The sequence below is a fragment of the Amblyraja radiata genome, chromosome 5, assembly GCF_010909765.2.
Source record: "Amblyraja radiata isolate CabotCenter1 chromosome 5, sAmbRad1.1.pri, whole genome shotgun sequence".
Classification (NCBI taxonomy): Eukaryota; Metazoa; Chordata; class Chondrichthyes; order Rajiformes; family Rajidae; genus Amblyraja; species Amblyraja radiata.
The window spans coordinates 36,750,367-36,776,899 of NC_045960.1; the positions used below are offsets into that span (position 1 = coordinate 36,750,367).

Genomic DNA, 26,533 nt, shown 5'->3' on the forward strand with positions numbered 1-26,533 from the left:
CCCCCCCTCCCACTGACCACCAATATTGGAATTGGTGGTGAGGTGGAATATTGCGTTGGGGGACCAGCCCTCCCGTGTTATGCTGGGATTCCTGTGATTATGTTGCACTTATTCAGGCACTGATGGGTGCAACCTAGTTCTTAAAATCCACCTGAAGTATGAACATATTTCTCATTTTTAGTTTTAGTGATACAGCAAGGAAACGGCCCATGGAAACGGCCCATGGATACAGCATGGATTTGGCCCACCGAGTCCGCGCCGACCAGTGATCATCCCATACACTTGCACCATTCTACACACGAGAGACAATTTTACAATTTTTACTGAAAGCAAATTAACCTACAAACCTGTACATCTTTGGAGTGTGGAAACCAGAGTACCCAGAGACAACTCACGCGGTCACTGGGAGAATGTACAAACTCCGTACAGAGAGCGCCTGTAGTCAGGATCGATCTCGGGTCTCTGGTGCTCTAAGGCAGTAATGGGCCCGTCTCACTTAGGCGATTTTTCAGCGGACTGCCGGTGACTGTCAAGTTGCCGGCAATTGCCTGAAAAACCGGGAACTGGAACGCCGACTGTCAGAGTGGAACGCACACAAACACATCGCTTCCTTCACCAGCCCATTTGAATTTTTTAGACTGTGCTCCCCCCATGTACCCTGTCTAAAAAATTCACACGGTGCAAAGCCAAGGTGAAACAGACACACACCGCGATGAACAGGAAGGTTGGCGCTGTAAAAAGACGGCTAAAGCACAGTGTACGGTAACTCCTTTAAAAGAGGGGGGAGGGGGGGGAGAAGGGGGGAGAAGGAGTGGAGGCAACTTTTAAGAAGCCAGATATACACGGCTGTGAAGCTCCGCGGACATTTAACATTACCGGTCGTTTATCCTTAATTCTGAAAACTACTGCTTACCTTTTTTTTCCCCAATGAGCCAATGAAATTCACCGGTCAGCACCGGCTTCAACCTACGAGAACCTCCGAGAACCTTCATCCTCCTGGCAACCCACTTGGACCTGCTGCCAACCCACCTACAGCTCGAGAATTCTCACTACTCTCCATGGCGGCTTCATTCTTGTCGCCGCTAATTTTTCAACATGTTGAAAAATTCACGGCGACCATAATGAGGCTGCGATTAGCTCACAGAATGCGGGAAGTCCTCACGAAGGCGACTCCCCGGCAATCACGCGCGAACATGTGGCGACTGCATAGTCTCCTGCAGTCGCCTAAAAAGTCGCCTAAGTGGGACAGGCCCATAATACTACTGCTGTGTCACTGTGCGGCCCCAATGATTTCTCGTCCCACATATTATGGACATTTTTGTATGTTTCCAGCATTTTATTTTGTTGTTTCCATCTCTATTAGAAATTCCTTACCTGTATGTTGTGATTTCAACCTCCAGAGCCATCTTAATGTTCAGTAAGTCCTGATATTCCCGTAGATGTAAGGCAATTTTTTCCTTAATGGCATCCAATTCTTGCCGTAAGTGTTCAGCCTTGTTCTGCAGAAGTAATATTTTAAAATTACTTGGCAACTGACGTACCATTTTTGTAATAATTTGCCAAAATTCAATTTTACTCAATCCTGTCTTTCTGCTCGGTATGACATCTTATGCTCGGCTATTGTATGGATTCATTTTCACAAAATCTATATTACTAAAAGTCTGTTCTTGACCGGTTTTGGCCATCTGTGCTGCGATTTCCAAGAGAACGCCGCCACCTACGGCCGTCATTTTTGGCCACCTCGCTCAGAGCCCCCCTCCGCTGCATGTGTGCCGAGGATCTTTCCCGTCGATTAAAAATGACAGAGATATTAATGTTATTACAAAATTCCCCATTCTCTCTGCTGCCCCCGCTGGCGGCAGGGGGGAGGAACTATAAAACCAGGAGGTGGTGTGCCACACAGTCTCTTCAAGATGGAGGAAGGCAGAGGGTCACGTTTCTCTGAGCTGTGAATAACACTGAACACATGTCTACTCAAATGTAAATGCCCTTAGTGGTTCTAAAATGCTTGCAGAATGTGTCTATTGGTTCTAAAGCTTGCAAAAAATGTCTATTGGTTCTAAAGCTTCCAAAAAATGTCTATTGGTTCTAAAACTTGCAAAAAAAGTGTCTATTGGTTCTAAAGCTTGCAAAAAATGTCTATTGGTTCCAAATCTTGCAAAAAATGTCTATTGGTTCCAAAGCTTGCAAAAAATGTCTATTGGTTCTAAAGCTTGCAAAAAATGTCTCTATTGGTTCTAAAGCTTGCAAAAAAATGTCTATTGGTTCTAAAGCTGGCAAAAAAATGTCTATTGGTTCTAAAGCTTGCAAAAAATGTTTCTATTGGTTCTAAAGCTTGCAAAAAAATATCTCTATTAGTTCTTAAGCTTGTAAAAAATGTCTATTGGTTCTAAAGCTTACAAAAAGTGTCTCTATTGCTTCTAAAGCTTGCAAAAAGTGTCTATTGCTTCTAAAGCTTGCAAAACAATGTCTATTTGTTATAAAGCTTGCAAAAAGTGTCTCTATTGGTTCTAAAGCTTGTAAAAAGTGTCTATTGCTTCTAAAGCTTGCAAAACAATGTCTATTGGTTATAAAGATTGCAAAAAGTGTCTCTATTGGTTCTAAAGCTTGCAAAAAAAAGTCTATTGGTTCTAAAATGGTTCATACTAGCGCTCCAGAAAGCGCCCCCCCCCCCCCCCGGTTGGTTTGGCTTGGGTGTGTCTTGAAATTGAAAGGCACTACTTACTGCAAATGGTGGCTAGAAGTTGAAAGGCACTACTTACTGCAAATGGTGGCTTGGGAGCTTTGGCTTGAAGTTGAAAGGCACTACTTACTGCAAATGGTGGCTTGGTTGCTTTGGCTTGAAGTTGAAAGGCACTACTTACTGCAAATGGTGGCTTGGTTGCTTTGGCTTGAAGTTGAAAGGCACTACTTACTGCAAATAGTGGCTTGGTTGCTTTGGCTTGAATGTTGAAAGGCATTACTTACTGCAAATGGTGGCTTGGGTGTGGCTTGGGTGTGGCTTGAAGTTGAAAGACACCACTTACTGCAAATGGTGGCATGAAGTTTAAAGGCACTATTTACTGCAAATGGTGGATTGGTTGCTTTGGCTTGAAGTTGAAAGGCACTACGGCTTGAAGTTGAAAGGCACTATTACTGCAAATGGTGGCTTGGTTGCTTTGGCTTGAAGTTGAAAGGCACTACTTACTGCAAATGGTGGCTTGGTTGCTTTGGCTTGAAGTTGAAAGGCACTACTTACTGCAAATGGTGGCTTGGGTGCTTTGGCTTGAAGTTGAAAGGCACTATTACTGCAAATGGTGGCTTGGTTGCTTTGGCTTGAAGTTGAAAGGGACTACTTACTGCAAATGGTGGCTTGGTTGCTTTGGCTTGAAGTTGAAAGGCAGTACTTACTGCAAATGGTGGATTGGATGCAATGGCTTGAAGTTGAAAGGCATTACTTACTGCAAATGGTGGCATGAAGTTGAAAGGCACTACTTACTGCAAATGGTGGCTTGGGTGTGGCTTGGGTGTGGCTTGAAGTTGAAATACATCACTTACTGCAAATGGTGGCATGAAGTTCAAAGGCACTACTTACTGCAAATGGTGGCTTGGGAGCTTTGACTTGAAGTTGAAAGGCACTATTACTGCAAATGGTGGCTTGGGTGCAATGGCTTGAAGTTGAAAGGCATTACTTACTGCAAATGGTGGCATGAAGTTGAAAGGCACTACTTACTGCAAATGGTGGCTTGGGAGCTTTGAAGTTGAAAGGCACTACTTCCTGCAAATGATTGCTTGGGTGTGGCTTGAAGTTGAAAGACACCACTTACTGCAAATGGTGGCATGAAGTTGAAAGGCACTACTTACTGCAAATGGTGGCTTGGGAGCTTTGACTTGAAGTTGAAAGGCACTATTACTGCAAATGGTGGCTTGGGAGCTTTGACTTGAAGTTGAAAGGCACTACTTCCTGCAAATGATGGCTTGGGTGTGACTTGAAGTTGAAAGGCACTACTTACTGCAAATGGTGGCTTGGGTGCTTTGGCTTGCAGTTGAAAGGCAATACTTACTGCAAATGGTGGCTTGGATGCAATGGCTTGAAGTTGAAAGGCATTACTTACTGCAAATGGTGGCATGAAGTTGAAAGGCACTACTTACTGCAAATGGTGGCTTGGGGGCTTTGAAGTTGAAAGGCACTACTTCCTGCAAATGATGGCTTGGGTGTGGCTTGAAGTTGAAAGGCACTACTTACTGCAAATGGTGGCATTAAGTTGAAAGGCACTACTTACTGCAAATGGTGGCTTGGGAGCTTTGACTTGAAGTTGAAAGGCACTACTTACTGCAAATGGTGGCATGAAGTTGAAAGGCACTACTTACAGCAAATGGTGGCTTGATGCTTTGGCTTGCAGTTGAAAGGCAGTACTTACTGCAAATGGTGGCTGGGTGCAATGGCTTGAATTTGAAAGGCATTACTTACTGCAAATGGTGGCATGAAGTTGAAAGGCACTACTTACTGCAAATGGTGGCTTGGGAGCTTTGAAGTTGAAAGGCACTACTTCCTGCAAATGATGGCTTGGGTGTGGCTTGAAGTTGAAAGGCACTACTTACTGCAAATTGTGGCTTGAGTTGAAAGGCATTACTTACTGCAAATGGTGGCTTGGTTACTTTGGCTTGAAGTTGAAAGGCACTACTTACTGCAAATGGTGGCTTGGGAGCTTTGGTTTGAAGTTGAAAGGCACTATTACTGCAAATGGTGGCTTGGTTGCTTTGGCTTGAAGTTGAAAGGCACTACTTACTGCAAATGGTGGCTTGGGTGCTTTGACTTGAAGTTGAAAGGCACCTCTTACTGCTAATGGTGGCTTGGGTGTGGCTTGGGTGTGGTTTGAAGTTGAAAGCCACTACTTACTGCAAATGGTGGCTTGGGTGCATTGGCTTGAAGTTAAAAGGCATTACTTACTGTAAATGGTGGCGTGGGTGCATTGGCTTGAAGTTGAAAGGCACCACTTACTGCAAATGGTGGCATGAAGTTGAAAGGCACTACTTACTGCAAATGGTGGCTTGGTTGCTTTGGCTTGAAGTTGAAAGGCACTACTTACTGCAAATAGTGGCTTGGTTGCTTTGGCTTGAATGTTGAAAGGCATTACTTACTGCAAATGGTGGCTTGGGTGTGGCTTGGGTTTGGCTTGAAGTTGAAAGACACCACTTACTGCAAATGGTGGCATGACGTTTAAAGGCACTACTTACTGCAAATGGTGGATTGGTTGCTTTGGCTTGAAGTTGAAAGGCACTACTTACTGCAAATGGTGGCTTGGGAGCTTTGGCTTGAAGTTGAAAGGCACTATTACTGCAAATGGTGGCTTGGTTGCTTTGGCTTGAAGTTGAAAGGCACTACTTACTGCAAATGGTGGCTTGGGAGCTTTGGCTTGAAGTTGAAAGGCACTACTTACTGCAAATGGTGGCTTGGTTGCTTTGGCTTGAAGTTGAAAGGCACTACTTACTGCAAATGGTGGCTTGGGAGCTTTGGCTTGAAGTTGAAAGGCACTATTACTGCAAATGGTGGCTTGGTTGCTTTGGCTTGAAGTTGAAAGGCACTACTTACTGCAAATGGTGGCTTGGTTGCTTTGGCTTGAAGTTGAAAGGCAGTACTTACTGCAAATGGTGGATTGGATGCAATGGCTTGAAGTTGAAAGGCATTACTTACTGCAAATGGTGGCATGAAGTTGAAAGGCACTACTTACTGCAAATGGTGGCTTGGGTGTGGCTTGAAGTTGAAATACATCACTTACTGCAAATGGTGGCATGAAGTTGAAAGGCACTACTTACTGCAAATGGTGGCTTGGGAGCTTTGACTTGAAGTTTAAAGGCACTATTACTGCAAATGGTGGCTTGGGTGCAATGGCTTGAAGTTGAAAGGCATTACTTACTGCAAATGGTGGCATGAAGTTGAAAGGCACTACTTACTGCAAATGGTGGCTTGGGAGCTTTAAAGTTGAAAGGCACTACTTCCTGCAAATGATGGCTTGGGTGTGGCTTGAAGTTGAAAGACACCACTTACTGCAAATGGTGGCATGAAGTTGAAAGGCACTACTTACTGCAAATGGTGGCATGGGAGCTTTGACTTGAAGTTGAAAGGCACTATTACTGCAAATGGTGGCTTGGGAGCTTTGACTTGAAGTTGAAAGGCACTACTTCCTGCAAATGATGGCTTGGGTGTGACTTGAAGTTGAAAGGCACTACTTACTGCAAATGGTGGCTTGGGTGCTTTGGCTTGCAGTTGAAAGGCAGTACTTACTGCAAATGGTGGCTTGGATGCAATGGCTTGAAGTTGAAAGGCATTACTTACTGCAAATGGTGGCATGAAGTTGAAAGGCACTACTTACTGCAAATGGTGGCTTGGGAGCTTTGAAGTTGAAAGGCACTACTTCCTGCAAATGATGGCTTGGGTGTGGCTTGAAGTTGAAAGGCACTACTTACTGCAAATGGTGACATTAAGTTGAAAGGCACTACTTACTGCAAATGGTGGCTTGGGAGCTTTGACTTGAAGTTGAAAGGCACTACTTACTGCAAATGGTGGCATGAGGTTGAAAGGCACTACTTACAGCAAATTGTGGCTTGATGCTTTGGCTTGCAGTTGAAAGGCAGTACTTACTGCAAATGGTGGCTGGGTGCAATGGCTTGAAGTTGAAATGCATTACTTACTGCAAATGGTGGCATGAAGTTGAAAGGCACTACTTACTGCAAATGGTGGCTTGGGAGCTTTGAAGTTGAAAGGCACTACTTCCTGCAAATGATGGCTTGGGTGTGGCTTGAAGTTGAAAGGCACTACTTACTGCAAATTGTGGCTTGAAGTTGAAAGGCACTACTTACTGCAAATGGTGGCTTGGTTACTTTGGCTTGAAGCTGAAAGGCACTACTTACTGCAAATGGTGGCTTGGGAGCTTTGGTTTGAAGTTGAAAGGCACTATTACTGCAAATGGTGGCTTGGTTGCTTTGGCTTGAAGTTAAAAGGCATTACTTACTGTAAATGGTGGCTTGGGTGTGGCTTGGGTGTGGTTTGAAGTTGAAAGCCACTACTTACTGCAAATGGTGGCTTGGGTGCATTGGCTTGAAGTTAAAAGGCATTACTTACTGTAAATGGTGGCGTGGGTGCATTGGCTTGAAGTTGAAAGGCACCACTTACTGCAAATGGTGGCATGAAGTTGAAAGGCACTACTTACTGCAAATGGTGGCTTGGGTGCTTTGGCTTGAAGTTAAAAGGCACTACTGTAAATGCACTTACTTCCTGTTTGCACTGTATATTGATTTTAGATAAAACGCTACCACTTACGGCTGTGATTTTTGGCCATCTTACTCAGTCCCCCTCCGCTGAGCAGGTGCAGAGAATTCTTCCCATCAATGAAAAATAAAAGTGTTATTAGTTTTTTTTAAATGTTGAGAATCTCTCTCCTGTCAATCACTCCATGAAAGCCACACCTTTTCCGGTGGGGGGGGGGGGGAGGGGTTATAAAACCCGGAAATGTGGGTGTGGCTCAGTCTCTGCAAGATGGAGGAGGGAAGAGGTCACGACTCGCTGTCTTTAGTGGCTTTGCACCCTACTTCAAATGGTATGAAACTGCACTTGAATTTGGTGGCCTTGCACCCTGCTAGAAGTGGTAAGAAACTGCACTTGAATTTGGTGGCCTTATACCCTGCTTGAAATAGAATTTCAAGGATTAGCCGTGAGTCAACTACCAGCCCACCAGCCGTGAGTAGTGAGTTGCCAGCACAACAGGCTTGATTGACTGAGACGCCAGCCCAAGAATCCATTTGGCGCACAATTTGCATACTAGCCGTCTGGAAACCAGTCCCTTCAGCCCACAACACCCATACTAGCGCTCCAGAAAGCCGCCCCCCCCCCCCCCCAAACTGGCCACCAATATTAGAATTGGTGGAGAGGTGGAATATTGCGTTGGATGACCAGCCCTCCTGTGTGATGCTGGGACCCAACGGGTCCGACTTAGTCTAGTAGTTGATAGAAACAGCATGATTGCATTTTTGTTTCAACACGAGTAGCTGAGGCAATATCAGTACTTGTTGTTGATAGACACAAAATGCTGGAGTAACTCAGCATGTCAGGCAGTATCGCTTGGGAGAAGGAATAGGTGGAGGAGAACTTCTTCAAATTAGGCATATCTTGAGATTTCACAGACCAAATGTGTAGGAAGGAACTGCAGATGCTGGTTTACTTGAGCAGATTTTACAGTGGACAGTTTACAGTAAACCAGCATCTGCAGTTCCTCAGTACTTAGTTATCATGTTGTAAATCAACCAGTATCCGGCATTCATAATCTGAAGTAGGGCCTCGACCCAAAACGTCACCCATTCATAGAAACATAGAAAATAGGTGCAGGAGTAGGCCATTCGGCCCTTCAAGTCTGCACTGCCATTCAATATGATCATGGCTGATCATCCAAAGATGCTGTCTGTCCCGTTGAGTTACTCCAGCTTTTTGTGTCTATCTGGCATTCAAATCTATGCGGTTAAGTATGGAAATCCAAAAGTTGCAATCTAAGTCTCTTTAAGATTACAAAAAATTTGCTATAACAAAACATTACTGATAGATTTCAGCCAGTTTGCCTTTAAACACAGCAGATAAAATTAGGGCGGGTGCATGTGGATGTAAATTCATTTTTAACATCTGCTAAGTCTTAATCAGTCAGCCAACCTCTCCATGAAAATGTAATTTTGACTATGAAAATTTAATTTTTGTTAGGGTAGAATCGTAATTGTTCGTAATGTAATTACCATTTGAGATTGAAGAAAAAGTTTGAAAATAATGTTTTTACTTTTGTTGTCTCTTTTATCTCTCAATCCTAACTTCTTTCCCCTTCTCTTTATTCGGCTTTCATTATATTTTACATTGAAGTAAATATACTAAGTGATAATATTCTAGTTTCGATTTTTTTAAATCAAAAAATTCACCCTACCTCAGTATAGGTAAACGTGCTCTCTGGTGGTGTCAGCATGGCATATTCTATGAAGGTCATTTCCTTCACCGACTCAGTGAAAAACCTTCAGCCTAACTGGTTGATGAGCATCATTGTTGATTGTCCAGCTCAAACACAGCTTAGACCACTGTAAATGTGGTGATGCTGGTTCAGACACAGCTACAGACACAGCTACAATTACTAACTATCACTCAAAAGCCACAATGGCTGTGGCTGCTGTCAGTGCAATGAATGGTGGAAATCATTGCCTCACTGCCGTCTACAAATCTGGTCCACTAATTTTGGTAAGTTGAAAATTCATCCTCAATCATTTTTTTCCATTTAATTAATTCTTGAGCTTACTCAAAATAGTTTTTTTTTTTTAAACCTTTCACCGCTACTATTTGAAAATGCTTATAAATATTGGGTTTGTGCTGCTTTTACTGCCCCACAGAAAAGCATTATGCTTTGCTTAATACCTCGTGGTCTTCAATCTCTTTGTTATATTTATTTGCAGCCTCTTTTTTTTGAGCCTCCAGTAATGCCCTTCGGGCCTTCAGTGCATCCAATTCCATCCGACTATGTTGAAACTAAAAGAGGCAGAAAGAATTTGGAAAATGTTAGCACAGATGCATATTTTTTACAAAATCACTGAGAAAAGAACATGAAAATATATGAAACCACTAATTCCAAGTCATTTTTGATCCCAGTTTGAATCCAGTTGGCTTACACTCCATGTGATCTAACCTTCTAAATCGGCCTATCATGTGGTGCCTCATTGAAGATCCTGCCAAAGGCCTTATGGACAACATTCACCACCCTGCCCTCATCAATGTTCTTCATAACATGCTGTCCTGAAACTCTCCCAATTTCACTTTTAAAAGTCTTCCAATTGCTTGACATCCCCCATTCAATCGGCAAATTCGGGTCTAATACCTTCAAAATTGGTATATTCCCTGTTTAGGATTATAGTTCTATAGTATTCCATAACTATTTAAAAACTAACAGAATTTGGTCACTGGCTTGTATTATTATGATCTAGTATAATTGATAATTTATTGTATTATTGTTAATTTATATTTATTGTTGAGTTGTTGCGTTCATGTGCAAGTAAAAGTAAGTAGTTTATAATTCCATTCTTCGTGCATATGACAATTAATCACTCTTGACTCTTGGTCCCAAAGTATCCCCCGACTGACACTTCAGTCACTTTACTTGCTTTTGTCCCTTCACAGAAGGTTCAGCATAATGGCCTCTCCCAAGGAGCCCTCTAATTGTTTGAGAAGACTTTCCTGAATACCCTGAAGAAATTTTCTCCCCATCCAAGTCCCTTACACGATGGGATTTGCAGTCAATATGAGGGAAGTTAAAATCGTCGACTATAACAACCATATTATTCTGTAAATGTTCAGGAAGTGCACACTGCATTGCTGAAACTGTCCACACTGGATAAGGAGCTGCGAAAGCCCCTTGAAACACAAGGCTAAGTGTAGACAGATCAAGTAGTCACAGAGGAAATGTAACCCTGTTTGTGTGAGAGAAAAATAGAGAGAAAAAGGATGTCTCCTAGTGAACGGAATGAGAAAACCTTTGCTGAGTATAGAAAAGGTGAAAGGGGATTTCTTGTTAAAAGAGATACTGTGTTCTGTTTTACTAGAAAGGAAACAGTTCTTAATGCTGCCTTTACTCCATGGGAGGTGCTGAAGTGCTTTGAGAGGTTGGATATAATGCACATCAACACCTTCCTTAGTAAGAACCACTACAATTTGCCTCCACTACAATAGATCAACAGGGGATGTGATCTTGCTGGCTCTCCACTCTGCATTGAACCACCTGGACAATAAGAACAAGTACATCAGGCTTTGTTCATCGACTACAACTTGGCGTTTCACACCACCAACCCTCCAAATTTATCAAACCCAGAGAAATGGGTCTCTGCTCATCTCTGTATAATTGGATCCTGGATTTTCTCATCGGCAGGCCACAATTAATGTGAATTGTCAACAACACTTCCTCCTCGATAACTATCAACACAGATGCACCTCACTGCTGTGCACAGTCCCATGCTCTACTCTCTCTATACACAGCAGTATAGCCTGCCACAGCTCCAACACCATCTTTTAGATTTGATGATGTTACCACCATTGTCGTAGAGTCATAAAGTCATAGAGTGATACAGTGTAGAAACAAGCCCTTTGGCCCAATTTGCTCACACCGGCCAACATGTCCCAGCTACACTGGTTCCACCTGCATGCGTTTGGTCCATATCCCTCCAAACGTGTTCCACCCATGTTGGATGAATAATGGGTAATGATGAGTCAGAGTACAGGTGGTGAGTCTGTGGAATTCTCTGCCTCAGAAGGCGGTGGAGGCGGGTTCTCTGGATGCTTTAAGAGAGAGCTAGATAGGGCTCTTAATAATAGCGGAGTCAAGGAATATGGGGAGAAGGCCGGAACGGGGTACTGATTGGGGATGATCAGCCATGATCACATTGGCTCAATGGGCCGAATGGCCTACTTCTGCACCTATTGTCTATTGTCTATTGTTTAGAAGATGCAAAAAGAACATATTACTCTCGAAATTGAGAAGACTTTGAGCTATGAGCTGATCGTTGATCAGGAGAGGAAAGCCGGGGATCCACGAATCTGTCCTCATCGACAGGACCACGGAGGAGAAAGTCAACATCTTCAAGTTTGTGGGCATGCACATCTCTGAATATCTATCCTGGGCCCAGCTTATTGATGCAAGCACAAAGAACGCTCAACAATAGCTCTATTTTCTGCGAAGATTGAGGAGATTCGCTATGTCAATGAATACCCTATCGATGTACTATAGAGAACACGTTGACTGGTTGTATCACAGCTTGGTTTGACAACCTGTCTGCTCAGGAGTGAAGGAAACACTAGAGAGTAGTAGACATTGCTCGGTCCATCACAGATACAGACCTCCCCACTCTCAAAGGGATCTATAGGAGGTACTGCCTCAAAAAGGAGCCAATATCATCCATTTCATTACTACCATCAGTATGAAGGTTCAGGCACCTGAAAACTGACCACCAGGTTCAAGAATAGCCTCTTCCCAGCAACCATCATGCTCTTCAACACTACACAACATTAACCTCAGCAACCAATGTTCTTTTCTAAACGGTGTCTTTCGTTCCACCATGGACTTGGGCTTTGCATGATTATGGTTAACCTAGTATTCCTTTCATAGTTATCTAACTTCCATTAGAATGCCTTAATTAAATTAGCCTTCATCACTACCCCTCGTAATGCATTTCATTTTCCAACACACTATCCGTGTAAATGTTTCTCCTCATGTTGTTTTTTGCTCTTTTTGCTAATCACTTCATACTTTGTCCACCGGTTCATCAAGAGGAATAAATTCAGTCTTTCTATTCCATCTATAAACCTTGTGGTTTAAAAAACCCTGAATTGGGTACCTTTGCACCTTCCTTCATTTAAAGAAGGAAGTAGATTTGCCTAAATTGATATCCAGGTTAACATTGCAATGAATCTGTATCCTTCCTACCTATGGTTTCTACCTTTCTTCCCCATTTTATCATTGCATTTGTTATCTTAATACTTGATTATTCTAATTATTTCAAAAACAAAAGTCTGTGAATAAAGTCTTGAATAAAATAGAAAGTTCTAGGCAATCTCAACAGGGCAGAGAGAGGGAGAGAGTTAATGTCTCAGTTAATAACTCTCATCAGAACTTTGTGAGGGTTTCATCTGGCTGACCTCCAGCATCCATAAATTCCTCTGTCACACCACATCGCATTTATCCATTCGTTCTTCTGAGGGAGTCTCTGGGATCAAGAATGATTTACTGCTCCATGGTTTTGTATGATCTGGTACATCTAATGAGACAGGAACTGCAGATTCTTCCATGGATGGGGCAGGTGGCGGCTGCCAGGAGCAAATTGGTGGGTAGTTTGTGAGATGGTTCACTCTGTCCACCACTTGCACAGGGCTATAGTGTGGTGTTCATCATATGTCAGCTTTTGCGAGTACAGTTGCATTCCAACTAAGGCCCGGACATGGTTCAACAACAACAAGCCCTTGTTCACTGCAGAACTCAGACAGCTCCGATGGTCTAAAGAGGAGGCCTACAGGAACGGCGATGCAGATCAAGGACAAGCTGAGAAGAGGAATCAGAGCTGTCAAGGAAAGGTACTCTGAGAAGTTTGAGGAGCAAGTTCTCAGCAAGTGACTCTTCAGTTTGGAAGGGCTTGCAAGAAATTACCAGCTACAAGAGGAAAGCTCCCCGCTCTTTGGACAATCGTCAGCTGACCAACGACCTGAATGAGTTTTACTGCAGGTTTGAACATCAGAAACTTCATCCTACAGCACCTAGACCACCAGGGGACCTATGTGAGGATCCTGTTTGTTGATTTTAGCTCTGCATACAACACCATTGTGCCAGCGCGACTACACTCAAAACTTTACGAGTTGAATGTGCCCGAACCCCTCTGTCGGTGGATCACCAGCTTCGTGACAGACAGGAAGCAGTATGTGAGGCTGAGAAAGCACATTTCGGATCCTCAAACCTCAGCATAGGAGAACCGCATGGCTGCGTACTCTCCCCTCTCCTCTACTCTCTCCACACCAACGACTGCACCTCCACAGACACCTCTGTCAAGCTTCTCAAGTTTGCGGACGACACAACCCTGATTGGACTGATCCAGGATGGAGAGGAATCTGCCTACAGACAGGAAGTGTCACAGCTGGCGTCCTGGTGCCATTGCAACAACCGAGAGCTTAATGGTCTTAAGACAGTGGAATTGATTGTAGACTTTAGGAGAGCTCCCCCTCTCCTCGCCCCACTCACCATCAACAACACCACAGTCACATCTATGGAGTCTTTTAAGTTCCTGGGAACCATCATCTCCAAGGACCTTAAGTGGGGGGGCTACCATCGACTCCACAGTCAAAAAGGCACTACAGAGGATGTACTTCCTACGGCAGCTGAGGAAGCACAATCTGCCACAGGCAATGATGGTCCAATTCTACACAGCCATCGTAGAGTCTGTTCTCACCTTCTCCATCATGGTCTGGTTTGGCTCAGCCACCAAGCACGACACCTGGAGGCTGCAGCGAATCGTCCGATCAGCTGAGAAGGTTATTGGCTACAACCTTCCCTCCATTGATGAACTGTACACTGCAAGGGCCAGGAAGCGAGCGGGCAAGATCATCTCTGACCCCTCTCACCCTGGCCACAAACTCTTTGAATCACTTCCCTCTGGAAGGCGACTCCGGACTGTCAAAGCTGCTACAACCAGATATAAAAACTGTTTTTATCCACGAGTAGTTGCTCTACTCAACAGCCAAAAATCTGTAGCCTCCCTTTGATCTGGTAGTTTATTGGTTCACATGCTTGATCAATGGTGTTTTATCATTAATGTTTTATTATTATTAATGTTTAGTGTTTTCTGAGTCATTCGTAACTGTCACTGTATGTCATGTTGTTACTTGTGGGCGGAGCACCAAGGCAAATTCCTTGCATGTGAATACTTGGCCAATAAACTTACTTACTTACTTTCCCTATCCATGGTATGAGGTTCTCAATGCCATCCCAAACATTCCTTCTCCATTATGGTCATGGAGCAGGGCTCCTGTCAATGAAAGCTCTTCAAGATTTCATGGAGGCTTTGAAGAGCTTTGAACAAGTGACTTCTTCAATGATGTTTTGAAGAACCCGAATGCCTATTTCAGGAGTCTAGTATTGGAGATGCAAGCAGCATAGCCTGCCCTACGTAGCCAGCAAAGGGAAACTACCCACTTCCATCTCTGTTACCCCTGCGATCACTAACCAACATTAGATCCTGATACAACAAAACATCAATTTATAAATCATGACCTTACCCTCCCCTATAACCTCCCTGAGTTCCACCATATTCTAAAATCTCTGTGCTCCTCCAATGTTGGATCTTCATACGACCCTGATTTCCATCATTCCACCTGTGATGATATGCCCTCAGCTCAAACTAGAATTCCCTTTCTTAAATGACTATCATTTTACTCCTTTTTATCCTTAAAGATTTATTTGAATATCTGGACCATCTTCAGAAAAATACTGATAATCTGTGATGCTCTGAACATTGACAGATTTTCAAGATAAATGAACGTTATTCCCATTAATACCCCAGCATACTTTTATTTCCCTTTATTTCACATTACTGTATATCTCCAGCTGGAAAGAGAGTATATTAGAAACTGAAGATAGACACAAAAAGCTGGGTTAGACAGCATCTCTGGAAAAGGAATAGGTGACATTTCGGATCGAGACTCTTCTTCAGACCATTTCCCATTAAATGTTCTGCATTAAATTCAATCTGTAATTTTCTGGGAGGATACATTTTACAATTGCCTGCAAGTGATTGATCATGTGATTTCCCTTCTCTTCCATGGGTAGGTTCCAATAGTAAGCATTTAGGTATATCATACATGGTATTTTGCATACTGTACATAAGAAATTATTTAAACTTTTCAGCAAAAGAAAGGATAGCTGCATTAATGCCTACTTACATTTTTTTTATATTTTGCAAGTTCTTCCCGTGAACTTCGCATGTTTCCTATGTGTTTGGCAGATGTTTGATTCAGATCAAAAAAATTGCTTTTATACCATTCATTCATTTCCTTAAAAGAAATAAACATTAAGAACAATATATAAACAAAGGGAAATAAGCAATTATGATTAAATACGAATATGTTCATAACTGCAGTGCCTTTCATAATATTTAGTTACTATTAGTGATTGGATTTTAAGGCATTTTATGGTCACAAATAAGAAAATAGGTTGATGTCAAACACAATACAATTGCAAAGCAATGAGCAGGCTGACAGCATGGCCATTTCATCAAAAATATATTCTATTGCTGTTTTATTAGAAATAAAGATGTTTTCACAATTTTATTCATACTTTTCATTTTTTATACACAGTTTGTCAGCATGTACAGTTTGTCAGCCTGGCACACCACCTAGAAAGACCTTGAACGTGCATCAAACAAATGCAATGCAAAGATATATTCAAAGCCTCGGTGAATAGCCTAACAAGTAACTGTATTCGCTTGAATAGAACCAGATGGTTTATTGTGTTCCTCAAGGTCAGGAATGATAGAGCTGCAGAATGGAACATTCTCTACTTCACACTCCCTAATGGTATACAGTAAAACAACATTCTCGTCAGGTATGGCACGGGCGTGATTCCAAGTATAAGATCTCCTCGAATTGCTTGCATTTCTTCAACTTAACTGTGGAAAACTTAAATGGACTGTAGGTCTTCATATATATCTTTCATTCATAAATAACATTATTAACAACATTACTTTCTTTACTGTGTATTAATCTATGTTTCAATAACATGTTAAAATAAAATGAATTTTGATGAGAGCCAATGTCATTTGGAATCTTTCAATGCATTTAGCAGTCCACGTAAACAATTATTTCAGTTCAGTTCAGTTTAGTTTATTGCCCCATGCTCCGAGGTAGAGTGAAAAGCTTTTCGTTGCGTGCTAGCCAGTCAGCGGAAAGACAATCCATGATTACAATCAATCCATTTATAGTGATAAGGGAATAATGTTTAGTGTATGGTAAAGCCAGCAAAGTCTGGTCAAGGATAGTCTGAGGGACATCAACGAGGTAGATAGTAGTTCAGCACTGCTCTCTGGTTGGGGTAGAATAATTCAGTTGCCTGATGACAGCTGAGAAGAAACTGTCCCTGAATCTGGAGGTGTGCGTTTTCACACTACTGACCCTTTTGTCAAATGGGAGAGGGGAGAAGGCAATAGATCATAGACTTTGGGTGCAGGAGGTGGCCATTCGGCCCTTCGAATCAGCACTGCCATTCAATGTGATCATGGCTGATCATCCCCAATCAGTACCCTGTTCCTCCCCATATTCCCTGACTCCACTATCTTTAAGAGCCCTATCTAGCTCTCTCTTGAAAGTATCCAGAGAACTGGCCTCCACCGGCCTCCACCAGCCTCCACCAGCCCTCTGAGGCAGAGAATTCCCCAGACTCACAACTCTCTGTGTGAAAACCTATTTCCTCATCTCCGTTCTCAATGGCTTACCCCTTATTCTTAAAATGTGGCCCCTGATTCTGGACTCCCCCAACACCGGGAACATGTTTCCTGTCTCTAGCGTGTCCAAACCCTTAATAATCTTATATGTTTCAATAAGATCCCCTCTCATCCTTCTAAATTCCAGAGTATACAAGCCCAGCCGCTCCATTCACTCAGCATATGACAGTCCTCCCATCCCAGGAATTAACCTTGTAAACCTACGCTGCACTCTCTCAATTCCAAGAATGTCCTTCCTCAAATTAAGGGACCAAAACTGCACACAATACTTCAGATGTGGTCTCACTAGGGCCCTGTACAACTGCACAAGGACCTCTTTGCTCCTATACTCAACTCTTCTTGTTATGAAGACCAACATGCCATTCACTTTCTTCACTGCCTGCTGTACCTGCAAGCTTACTTTCATTGACTGATGAATAAGGACCGGATCCCGTTGTACTTCCCCCTTTCCCAACTTGACACCATTTACATTATAATTTGCCTTCCTGTTTTTGCTACCAAAGTGGATAACCTCACATTTATCCACATTAAACTGCATCTGCCATGCATCTGCCCACTCACCCAACCTGTCCAAGTCACCCTGCATTCTCATAGCATCCTCCTCACAGGTCACACTGCCACCCAGTATTGTGTCATCTGCAAATTTGCTAATGTTACTTTGAATCCCTTCATCTAAATAATTGATGTATATTGTAAATAGGTGTGGTCCCAGCACCGAGCCTTGCAGTACTCCACAAGTCACTGCCTGCCATTCTGAAAGGGACCCATTAATCCCTACTCTTTGTTTCCTGTCTGCCAACCAATTTTCTATCCATGTCAGCACTCTACCCCCAATACCATGTGCCCTAATTTTGCCCACTAATCTCCTATGTGGGACCTTATCAAATCTTTCTGAAAGTCCAGGTACACTACATCCACTGGCTCTCCCTTGTCCATTTTTCTAGTTACATCCTCAAAATGTTCCAGAAGATTAGTCAAGCATGATTTCCCCTTTGTAAATGCATGCTGACTCGGACCGATCCTGTTACTGCTATCCAAATGTGCCGCTATTTCACCTTTTGTGATTGACTCCAGCATCTTCCCCACCACCGATGTCAGGCTAACTGGTCTATAATTCCCTGTTTTCTCTCTCCCACATTTCTTAAAAAGTAGGATAATATTAGCTACCCTCCAATCCACAAGAAATGATCCTGAATCTATAGAACATTGGAAAATGATCACCGATGCGAGGGAGAGGCTAGGGTGCGACTCATCCTTGATTATGCTGCTGGCCTTGCCGAGGCAGCGTGAGTATTTAATAAAGATGCAGAATATATTTGTGTTAAATGTTTTGTAAACAAATAAGGGTGATATTGCTGTATCCGATTGCATTTCTGAAATAACGTATGCATGTCCCCACCAACAACTTCCCACCTTACAGCATTTCCCCATGCAAATGCAGTAGATGCAACACCTATCCTTGCACCTCTTCACTTCTCACCATCCAGGGAGACAATCTTTCAAGATGAAGCAGCAATCCATTTGCACATTTGCATATTACCAATGCAATATACTGCATTCAGTGTTGTCAGTGTGCTCTCTAAAGGCAAACCAAGTAACTAAATGCTGTTTAGGTCACTGCTTCTGCTGCATACCTGCATTTAATCTACAGGGCCAACTTGGTGCTTTTGACAGCTTGCCACTTTAACTCACCATTCCACTCCCACTATGACATATCTGCCCGTGGCTTCCTGCACAGTCACATTGAGAACTGATCAAAGTTTGGGGAACATCGCCTCATCTTCTGTCTGGATAAATTGCAATCTTCCAAACACAATAGCAAATTTTCTGACCAGGTAACTCTCACCGAATCTGAAGAAGGGTTCTGACCCGAAACATCACCTATTCATGTTCTCCAGAGATGCTGCATGACCTACTGAGTTACTCCATCACTTTGTGTTCTTTTGTGTAAACGAGCATCTGCAGCTCCTTGTTTCTACAACTCAGTCTTATGTTTTGTTTATCTCAGAAGAGCTAATTTCTGCCTGCCATCTATCTGCAATTTTGGTTCCGTTTTTCTCTTCCATGCAATGAGTACAGTCGAGCCTGCGAAGAATGTCTCTCGGCCTTATCTGATTTGGGAAATAATATGAAGGATATCTTCCTCCATTCTCCCAGAATCAAACATGAAACAGTCCATTTTATAATTCCATGCAACTGCCATATGTTTCATCCTCTATCTTGTTCAAATCAACCACAATCTGATACACCACTATCATATCTCCCCTCAATCCTCATTACTCCAAGAATATAATCCAATTTCTCTAACCTAATCATGTAGCTAGTCCCTTGTTCTTGGAATAATTCTGCAAAGTCCCTCTGCATCATTTCATTGTCCATCATATCCTTCTTAAATGTGATGATCAAAACAGGATGCAGCACTTGTGTCTTGGCCTGAACAAAGCTTTAAAAAGGTTCCATATCATTCACTAATTTTGCAATTGGTACGTATGAAGCACAGTTTGTTCAATATTCTCTCAATTTGATAGTCACCTGCAAAGATCGATGCACATGGACCTCCAGATTCCTGCACACACTCTTTAGAACTGCCTTCTTGGGTACCATTGCTTCTCCCTATTCTTCTGCCAACATGCATCACCTCACAATGTGTGCATTAAATTGTAGGGGCGCCGCATGATGGCAGCCTCTGCCTACAGTCTGTTTGTTTTTCTACCTTTTTTTAATTTTTAGTTTGTTTAAAAGTATGTTTTGGAGGATATATTTAGTATTTCTATGTGGGGGAGGGGGTAGGGTAAAGGGGAAACAGTTTCTCAGTCACTTCCTGGCGAGGATGCAACTATTCTCCGAGTCACATCCTCGCCCCCCTTCGCGGCCTACCAACTGGATTGGCGCGGCCTTTCCTGCCGGGGAACGGACCAAAGCTGCAGCAGCGGTGCAGCACTGAATTCACCACGGAGCGGGCGGTGCCTTACCTGGATCGCCGTTTGAAGCTCCGGAGTGTTGGGCCTGCTGCTTCAACATCGCGGAGCTGTGGTTTGCGGAGCTTACAGAGCAGGCGGCGCTGACTTCAACATCGCAGAGTCCTGGGACCCTTTGCCGAGGGCCGCCAGCGTTGAATCTCCACCCAGCTCAGCCTGTGGACTTCGGGAGCTGCGGTCTCCGGTAGGAAGTGGCCGATTCGGAAGTCCAAGACGCTGAGAATGTTCTACCATTCCGACGTCGGAGTTCCATCATCCGGCAAGCGGGCCTGAACATCGGGCCGCCTGTAGCGGTAACAGTGAGGGGTTCGGGAGCTCCCCAACCACGGGTGAACAACAGAGGACAACAGAGGAGGATGACTGAACTCTGGTGCCTTCCCTCACAGTGGGAAACTTTGATTCCGCTGTGTGGGGATGTCTATGTTAAAGACTATCGTGTTCTGTGCTCTTTTTTATTTGTATGGCTGTATGGTGACCACACATTTCACTGTACCAATTGGTACATGTGACAATAAATGTCTCTTGTCTCTTGTAAATTCCATTTGCCACATCTCCAGATGTGGTACCATCTGCAAAATTGATATTTTCATCAATAATCCAACATCCAAGTCACTTAGAGTCATAGTCATAGAGTGATACAGTGTGGAAACAGGCCCTTCGGCCCAACTCGCTCACAACGACCAAAATGTCCCAGCTACACTAGTCCCACCTGCCTGCATTTGGTCCATATCCCTCTAAACCTGTCATATCCATGTACCGTCTATCTGTTTCTTAAACATTGTGATAGTCCCTGTCTCAACTACCTCCTTTGGCAGCTCATTCCATACACCACCACTCTTTGTGGGAAAAAGTTACCCCTCAGTTTCCAATTAAATCTTTTCCCCTACGCCCTCAATCCCCCAACTCTAGGCAAGAGACTCTGTGCATCTACCCGATCTATTCCTCTCATGATTTTATACATCTCTATAAGATAATCTACTTATCCTCCTGCGCTTCAAGGAACAGAGTCCCAGCCTACTCAACCTCGTCCTGTAGCTCAGACCATCTAGTCCTGGCAACATCCTCATAAATCTTCTCTGTACCTTTTCCAGCTTGACAACATCTTCCCTATAACATGGTGCCCAGAACTGAACACAGTACCATAAATGTGGTCTCACCAATGTCTTATGCAACATGACCTCCCAATTTCTATAGTCAATACTCTGACTGATGAAGGCCAATATGCCAAAAGCCTTTTTGACTACCCTGTCTACCTGTGACTCCACCTTCAATGAATTATGCACCTGCACTCCGAGATCTCACTGCTCTATAACACTCCCTAGAGCCCTACAATTCACTGTGTAGGTCCTGCCCATGTTAGACTTCCAAAAATGTAACACCTTACATTGCTCTGTATTAAATTCCATCAGCCTTCCTCATCCCACCTGGCCGACTGATCAAGATCCTGCTGCAATTTTTCACAACCATCTTCACTCTGCAATATCCCCCACTTTTGTATCATCTGCAAACTTGCTAATCTTGCCCTGTACATTCTCATCCAAATCATTGATATAGATGACAAACAGTAATGGGCCCAGCACCGAACCTTGAGGCACACCACTAGTCACAGACCTCCAGTCCGAGAAGCAATCTTTCCACCATCACCCTCTGCTTCCTTCCATGAAGCATATTTCTATCCATTCAGCTATCTCTCCCATTGATCTAACATTTTGTTGGATTAAAAATTGTTGGTTCTAGCACTGATCCTTGAGTGTCTCCAATCTGATTAACAATCATTTACCACAAACTCACTTTTTGACTCCCATCATTGGTTCCATATATTTGCCTTTCACTTCTTAGTTAGCACTTCCAACGACCAATGCTCCCACTTGACCTCTTGCTGCCTTGGCAATGCTACCAGCATAATCAAGGACAAGTCGCACCATGGCCACTCCCTCTTCTCCCCTCTCCCATCGGGCAAAAGGTATAGAAGTGTGAAAACGTGCACCTCCAGATTCAGGTCACAGTTTCTTCACTGCTGTTATCACGCAACTGAACCATTCTATCAACAACTTGAAAGCAGTCCTGAACTATCTACATCATTGGAGACCCTTGGACTATTTTTGAACAGACTTTACTGGCTTTATCTTGCACAAAATATTATTCACATTATTCCCTTTATCATGTATCTTGTACACTGTGGATGGCTCATTGTAATCATGTATTGTCTTTCCGCTGACTTGTTAGCACACAACAAAAACTTATCACTGTACCTCGGTACACGTGACAATAAATTAAACTCAAATCCAAACTTAAGTTGTTGATGGGTGAAATGACCTCCTCACACATCTCAATACTTTCTACATTTGTCCCCCATCAGATATTCCCCATTGAATGTGTCTCTTCATTTATCTTAAATGCAACTTTCCAATTCACCACTTTCATAATTTCTAGGTCCATATATGTCTGGCAATGTGAGCAGGTGTTCAAATGAGATGATATAGTTGGTTCTCAGCAATGGTTGAGTAGTTTGGATTCTTACCACAAGTTTTGTGTGCAGTCCACTTCATTGACTCGATCATTAAAATGGTGCTGACACCAGCACAACTGTACTGTCTTTCAATGGGACATTAAAGAGAGACTTGATTCATTGTACCAATGACATGAAACAACTTCATTACCACACTAGGGTGTGGTCCTAAGGGTCCTGAACAATATTTATCCAACGTAAACTTGACTGAGACATGTTATCTACTCATTATTACATTGCTGTTTGTGTGCCCTTGCTGTGAATACATTGTTTGCTGTTTTTTATATATGATGATCACACTTCAAACGGATGCCATTAGTTGTAACTAAAATGCACATGTGGCAAATCTGAAATAAAAGAAGAAAATGCTGGAAAGACTCAACAGTTAAAGCTTCCTTTGCAGAAAGAGAAAAAAAGTCAGCGTTACAGATCAAAGCCCTTTCGATATCTGTCGTAAAGTGCTTCAGACAATTCAGAAAGGTTAACCTTATGTGTCACCTTTTTTCCCATTTAGTCAAAAAATTATTTGTTATTAGCACTTGAGATTCAATCACTGAAAGTCAGATTAAAACTGATTTATATTCAAAAATTAAATATGAGCAAAGTAGATATATGAATTCACTGAAATATGTGTTTTATAAGAATCTCATTAAAGATGTGATTCACTAAAGTTCTAAAAAAATACTGTATGCAAAACATGCAAGGTCATCCAGACAATGGTTGGTAACACTTTCATACCTGCAAATTCTTTGCTGATATTTCTTCATACTGAAGTTGAATATCTTTAAGAGTCGCAGCCAAATCTGGAATTGTGTAACTCACATCAACACTGGCAATGTTATAGATCTGCTTCATTAGTTCTTCAATTACCTATTCAACAGATAATGATTCACATTTTACGGTATATCACAAACAAGATCATTCAGCTCAATTACTTACTGCACCAGAAAAGAAAACCTGCCGTCAATATTTTCCTACTTATGGTCCAATATTTCACTCTAATAAATTTCTGTATGCATGGTGTTAAGAATATGTATCTTATAAATCTCTGTATGCATGGTGTTAACAAAGTAGTAATTCACGGGGTGAAATATTCACCTGTTCCAACAGTTCATTCAAACATTTCGCAAAACCTCTCTGTGTCTGCCTTGCAGAGATTTCTATATTATACTAGACTAAGTGGGACCCGTTGGGTCCCAGCATCACACAGGAGGGCTGGTCATCCAACGCAATATTCCACCTCTCCACCAATTCTAATATTGGTGGCCAGTTTGGGGGGGGGGGGGGGGGGAGGCTTTCTGGAGCGCTAGTATGGGTGTTGTGGGCTGAAGGGACTGGTTTCCAGATGGCTAGTATGCAAATTGTGCGCCAAATGGATTCTTGGGCTGGCGTCTCAGTCAATCAAGCCTGTTGTGCTGGCAACTCACTTACTCACGGCTGGTGGGCTGGTAGTTGACTCACGGCTAATCCTTGAAATTCTATTTCAAGCAGGGTATAAGGCCACCAAATTCAAGTGCAGATTCTTACCACTTCTAGCAGTGCCTTTTAACTTCAAGCCAAAGCACCCAAGCCACCATTTGCTGTAAGTAGTGCCTTTCAACTTCATGCCACCATTTGCAGTAAATGGTGCCTTTCAACTTCAAGCCAATGCACCAACGCCACCATTTGCAGTAAGTAATGCCTTTTAACTTCAAGCCAATGCACCCGTCAACATTTGCAGTAAGTAATGCCTTTTAACTTCAAGCCATTGCATCCAAGCCACCATTTGCAGTAAGTAGTGGCTTTCAACTTCAAACCACACCCAAGCCACACCCAAGCCACCATTAGCAGTAAGAGGTGCCTTTCAACTTCAAGCCAAAGTAACCAAGCCACCATTTGCAGTAAGTAGTGCCTTTCAACTTCAAACCAAAGCTTCAAGCCACCACTTGCAGTAAGTAGTGCCTTTCAACTTCAAGCCACAATTTGCAGTAAGTAGTGCCTTTCAACTTCAAGCCAAAGCAACCAAGCCACCATTTGCAGTAAGTAGTGCCTTTCAACTTCAAACCAAAGCTCCCAAGCCACCACTTGCCGTAAGTAGTGCCTTTCAACTTCAAGCCACAATTTGCAGTAAGTAGTGCCTTTCAACTTCAAGCCACTGCACCCACGCCACAATTTGCAGTAAGTAATGCATTTTAACTTCAAGCCATTGCACCCAAGCCACCATCTGCAGTAAGTAGTGCCTTTCAACTTCAAGTCACACCCAATCCACCATTTGCAGTAAGTAGTGCCTTTCAACTTCAAGCCACACCAAGCCATTATTGCAGTAAGTAGTGCCTTTCAACTTCAAGTCAAAGCAACCAAGCCACCATTTGCAGTAAGTAGTGCCTTTCAACTTCAAGCCAAAGCAACCAAAGCCACCATTCGCAGTAATAGTGCCTTTCAACTTCAAGCCAAAGCTCCCAAGCCTCCATTTGCAGTAAGTAGTGCCTTTCAACTTCAAGTCAAAGCTCCCAAGCCACCATTTGCAGTAAGTAGTGCCTTTCAACTTTATGCCACCATTTGCAGTAAGTGGTGTCTTTCAACTTCAAGCCACACCCAAGCCACACCTAAGCCATCATTTGCAGGTAGTGCCTTTCAACTTCAAAGCACCCAAGCCACCATTTGCAGTAAGTACTGCCATTCAACTGCAAGCCAAAGCACCCAAGCCACCATTTGCAGTAAGTAGAGCCTTTCAACGTCATGTCACCATTTGCAGTAAGTAGTGCCTTTCAACTTCAAGTCAAAGCTCCCAAGCCACCATTTGCAGTAAGTAGTGCCTTTCAACTTAATGCCACCATTTGCAGTGTCTTTCAACTCCAAGCCACACCCAAGCCATCATTTGCAGGAAGTAGTGCCTTTCATCTTCAAAGCTCCCAAGCCACCATTTGCAGTAAGTAGTGCCTTTCAACTTCATGCCACCATTTGCAGTAAGTAATGCCTTTCAACTTCAAGCCATTGCACCCAAGCCACCATTTACAGTAAGTACTCTTTCAACTGCAAGCCAAAGCACCCAAGCCACCATTTGCAGTAAGTAGTGCCTTTCAACTTCGTCAAAGCTCCCAAGCCACCATTTGCAGTAAGTAGTGCCTTTCAACTTCATGCCACCATTTGCAGTGTCTTTCAACTCCAAGCCACACCCGAGCCATCATTTGCAAGAAGTAGTGCCTTTCAACTTCAAAGCTCCCAAGCCACCATTTGCAGTAAGTAGTGCCTTTCAACTTCATGCCACCATTTGCAGTAAGTAATGCCTTTCAACTTCAAGCCAAAGCAACCAAGCCACCATTTGCAGTAAGTACTGCCTTTCAACTGCAAGCCAAAGCACCCAAGCCACCATTTGCAGTAAGTAGTGCCTTTCAACTTCAAGCCAAAGTTCCCAAGCCACCATTTGCAGTAAGTAGTGCCTTTCAACTTCATGCTACCATTTGCAGTAAGTAGTGCCTTTCAATTTCAAGACACACCCAAGCCAAACCAACCCGGGGAGGGGGGGCGCTTTCTGGAGCGCTAGTATGAACCATTTTAGAACCAATAGACATTTATTTTGCAAGCTTTAGAACCAATAGAGACACTTTTTTGCAAGCTTTATAACCAATAGACGTTGTTTTGCAAGCTTTAGAAGCAATAGACATTGTTTTGCAAGCTTTAGAAGCAATAGACACTTTTTGCAAGCTTTAGAAGCAATAGAAACACTTTTTGCAAGTTTTAGAACCAATAGACATTTTTTGCAAGCTTTAGAACCAATAGACATTTTTTGCAAGCTTAAGAATCAATAGAGATATTTTTTTGCAAGCTTTAGAACCAATAGAAACATTTTTTGCAAGCTTTAGAACCAATAGACATATTTTTGCAAGCTTTAGAACCAATAGACATTTTTTTGCAAGCTTTAGAACCAATAGACATTTTTTGCAAGCTTTAGAACCAATAGACATTTTTTGCAAGCTTTAGAACCAATAGACATTTTTTGCAAGCTTTAGAACCAGTAGACATTATTTTACAAGCTTTAGAA

The 26,533-nt window shown here is 42.8% G+C and overlaps 1 protein-coding gene across 1 annotated transcript in view; it reads right to left on the minus strand.

The window, feature by feature from the left end:
* The window catches only part of LOC116973193 (desmin-like), a 52,293-nt gene that overhangs the window by 9,395 nt on the left and 16,365 nt on the right, over window positions 1-26,533 (minus strand). The window contains exons 6-9 of the mRNA XM_033021028.1: window positions 23,251-23,382; window positions 15,470-15,580; window positions 9,419-9,529; window positions 1,375-1,499 (exon numbers count right to left, since the gene is read on the minus strand). Coding sequence (XP_032876919.1) covers window positions 1,375-1,499; window positions 9,419-9,529; window positions 15,470-15,580; window positions 23,251-23,382 — 479 coding nt within the window. The remainder of the gene's footprint in view (window positions 1-1,374; window positions 1,500-9,418; window positions 9,530-15,469; window positions 15,581-23,250; window positions 23,383-26,533) is intronic.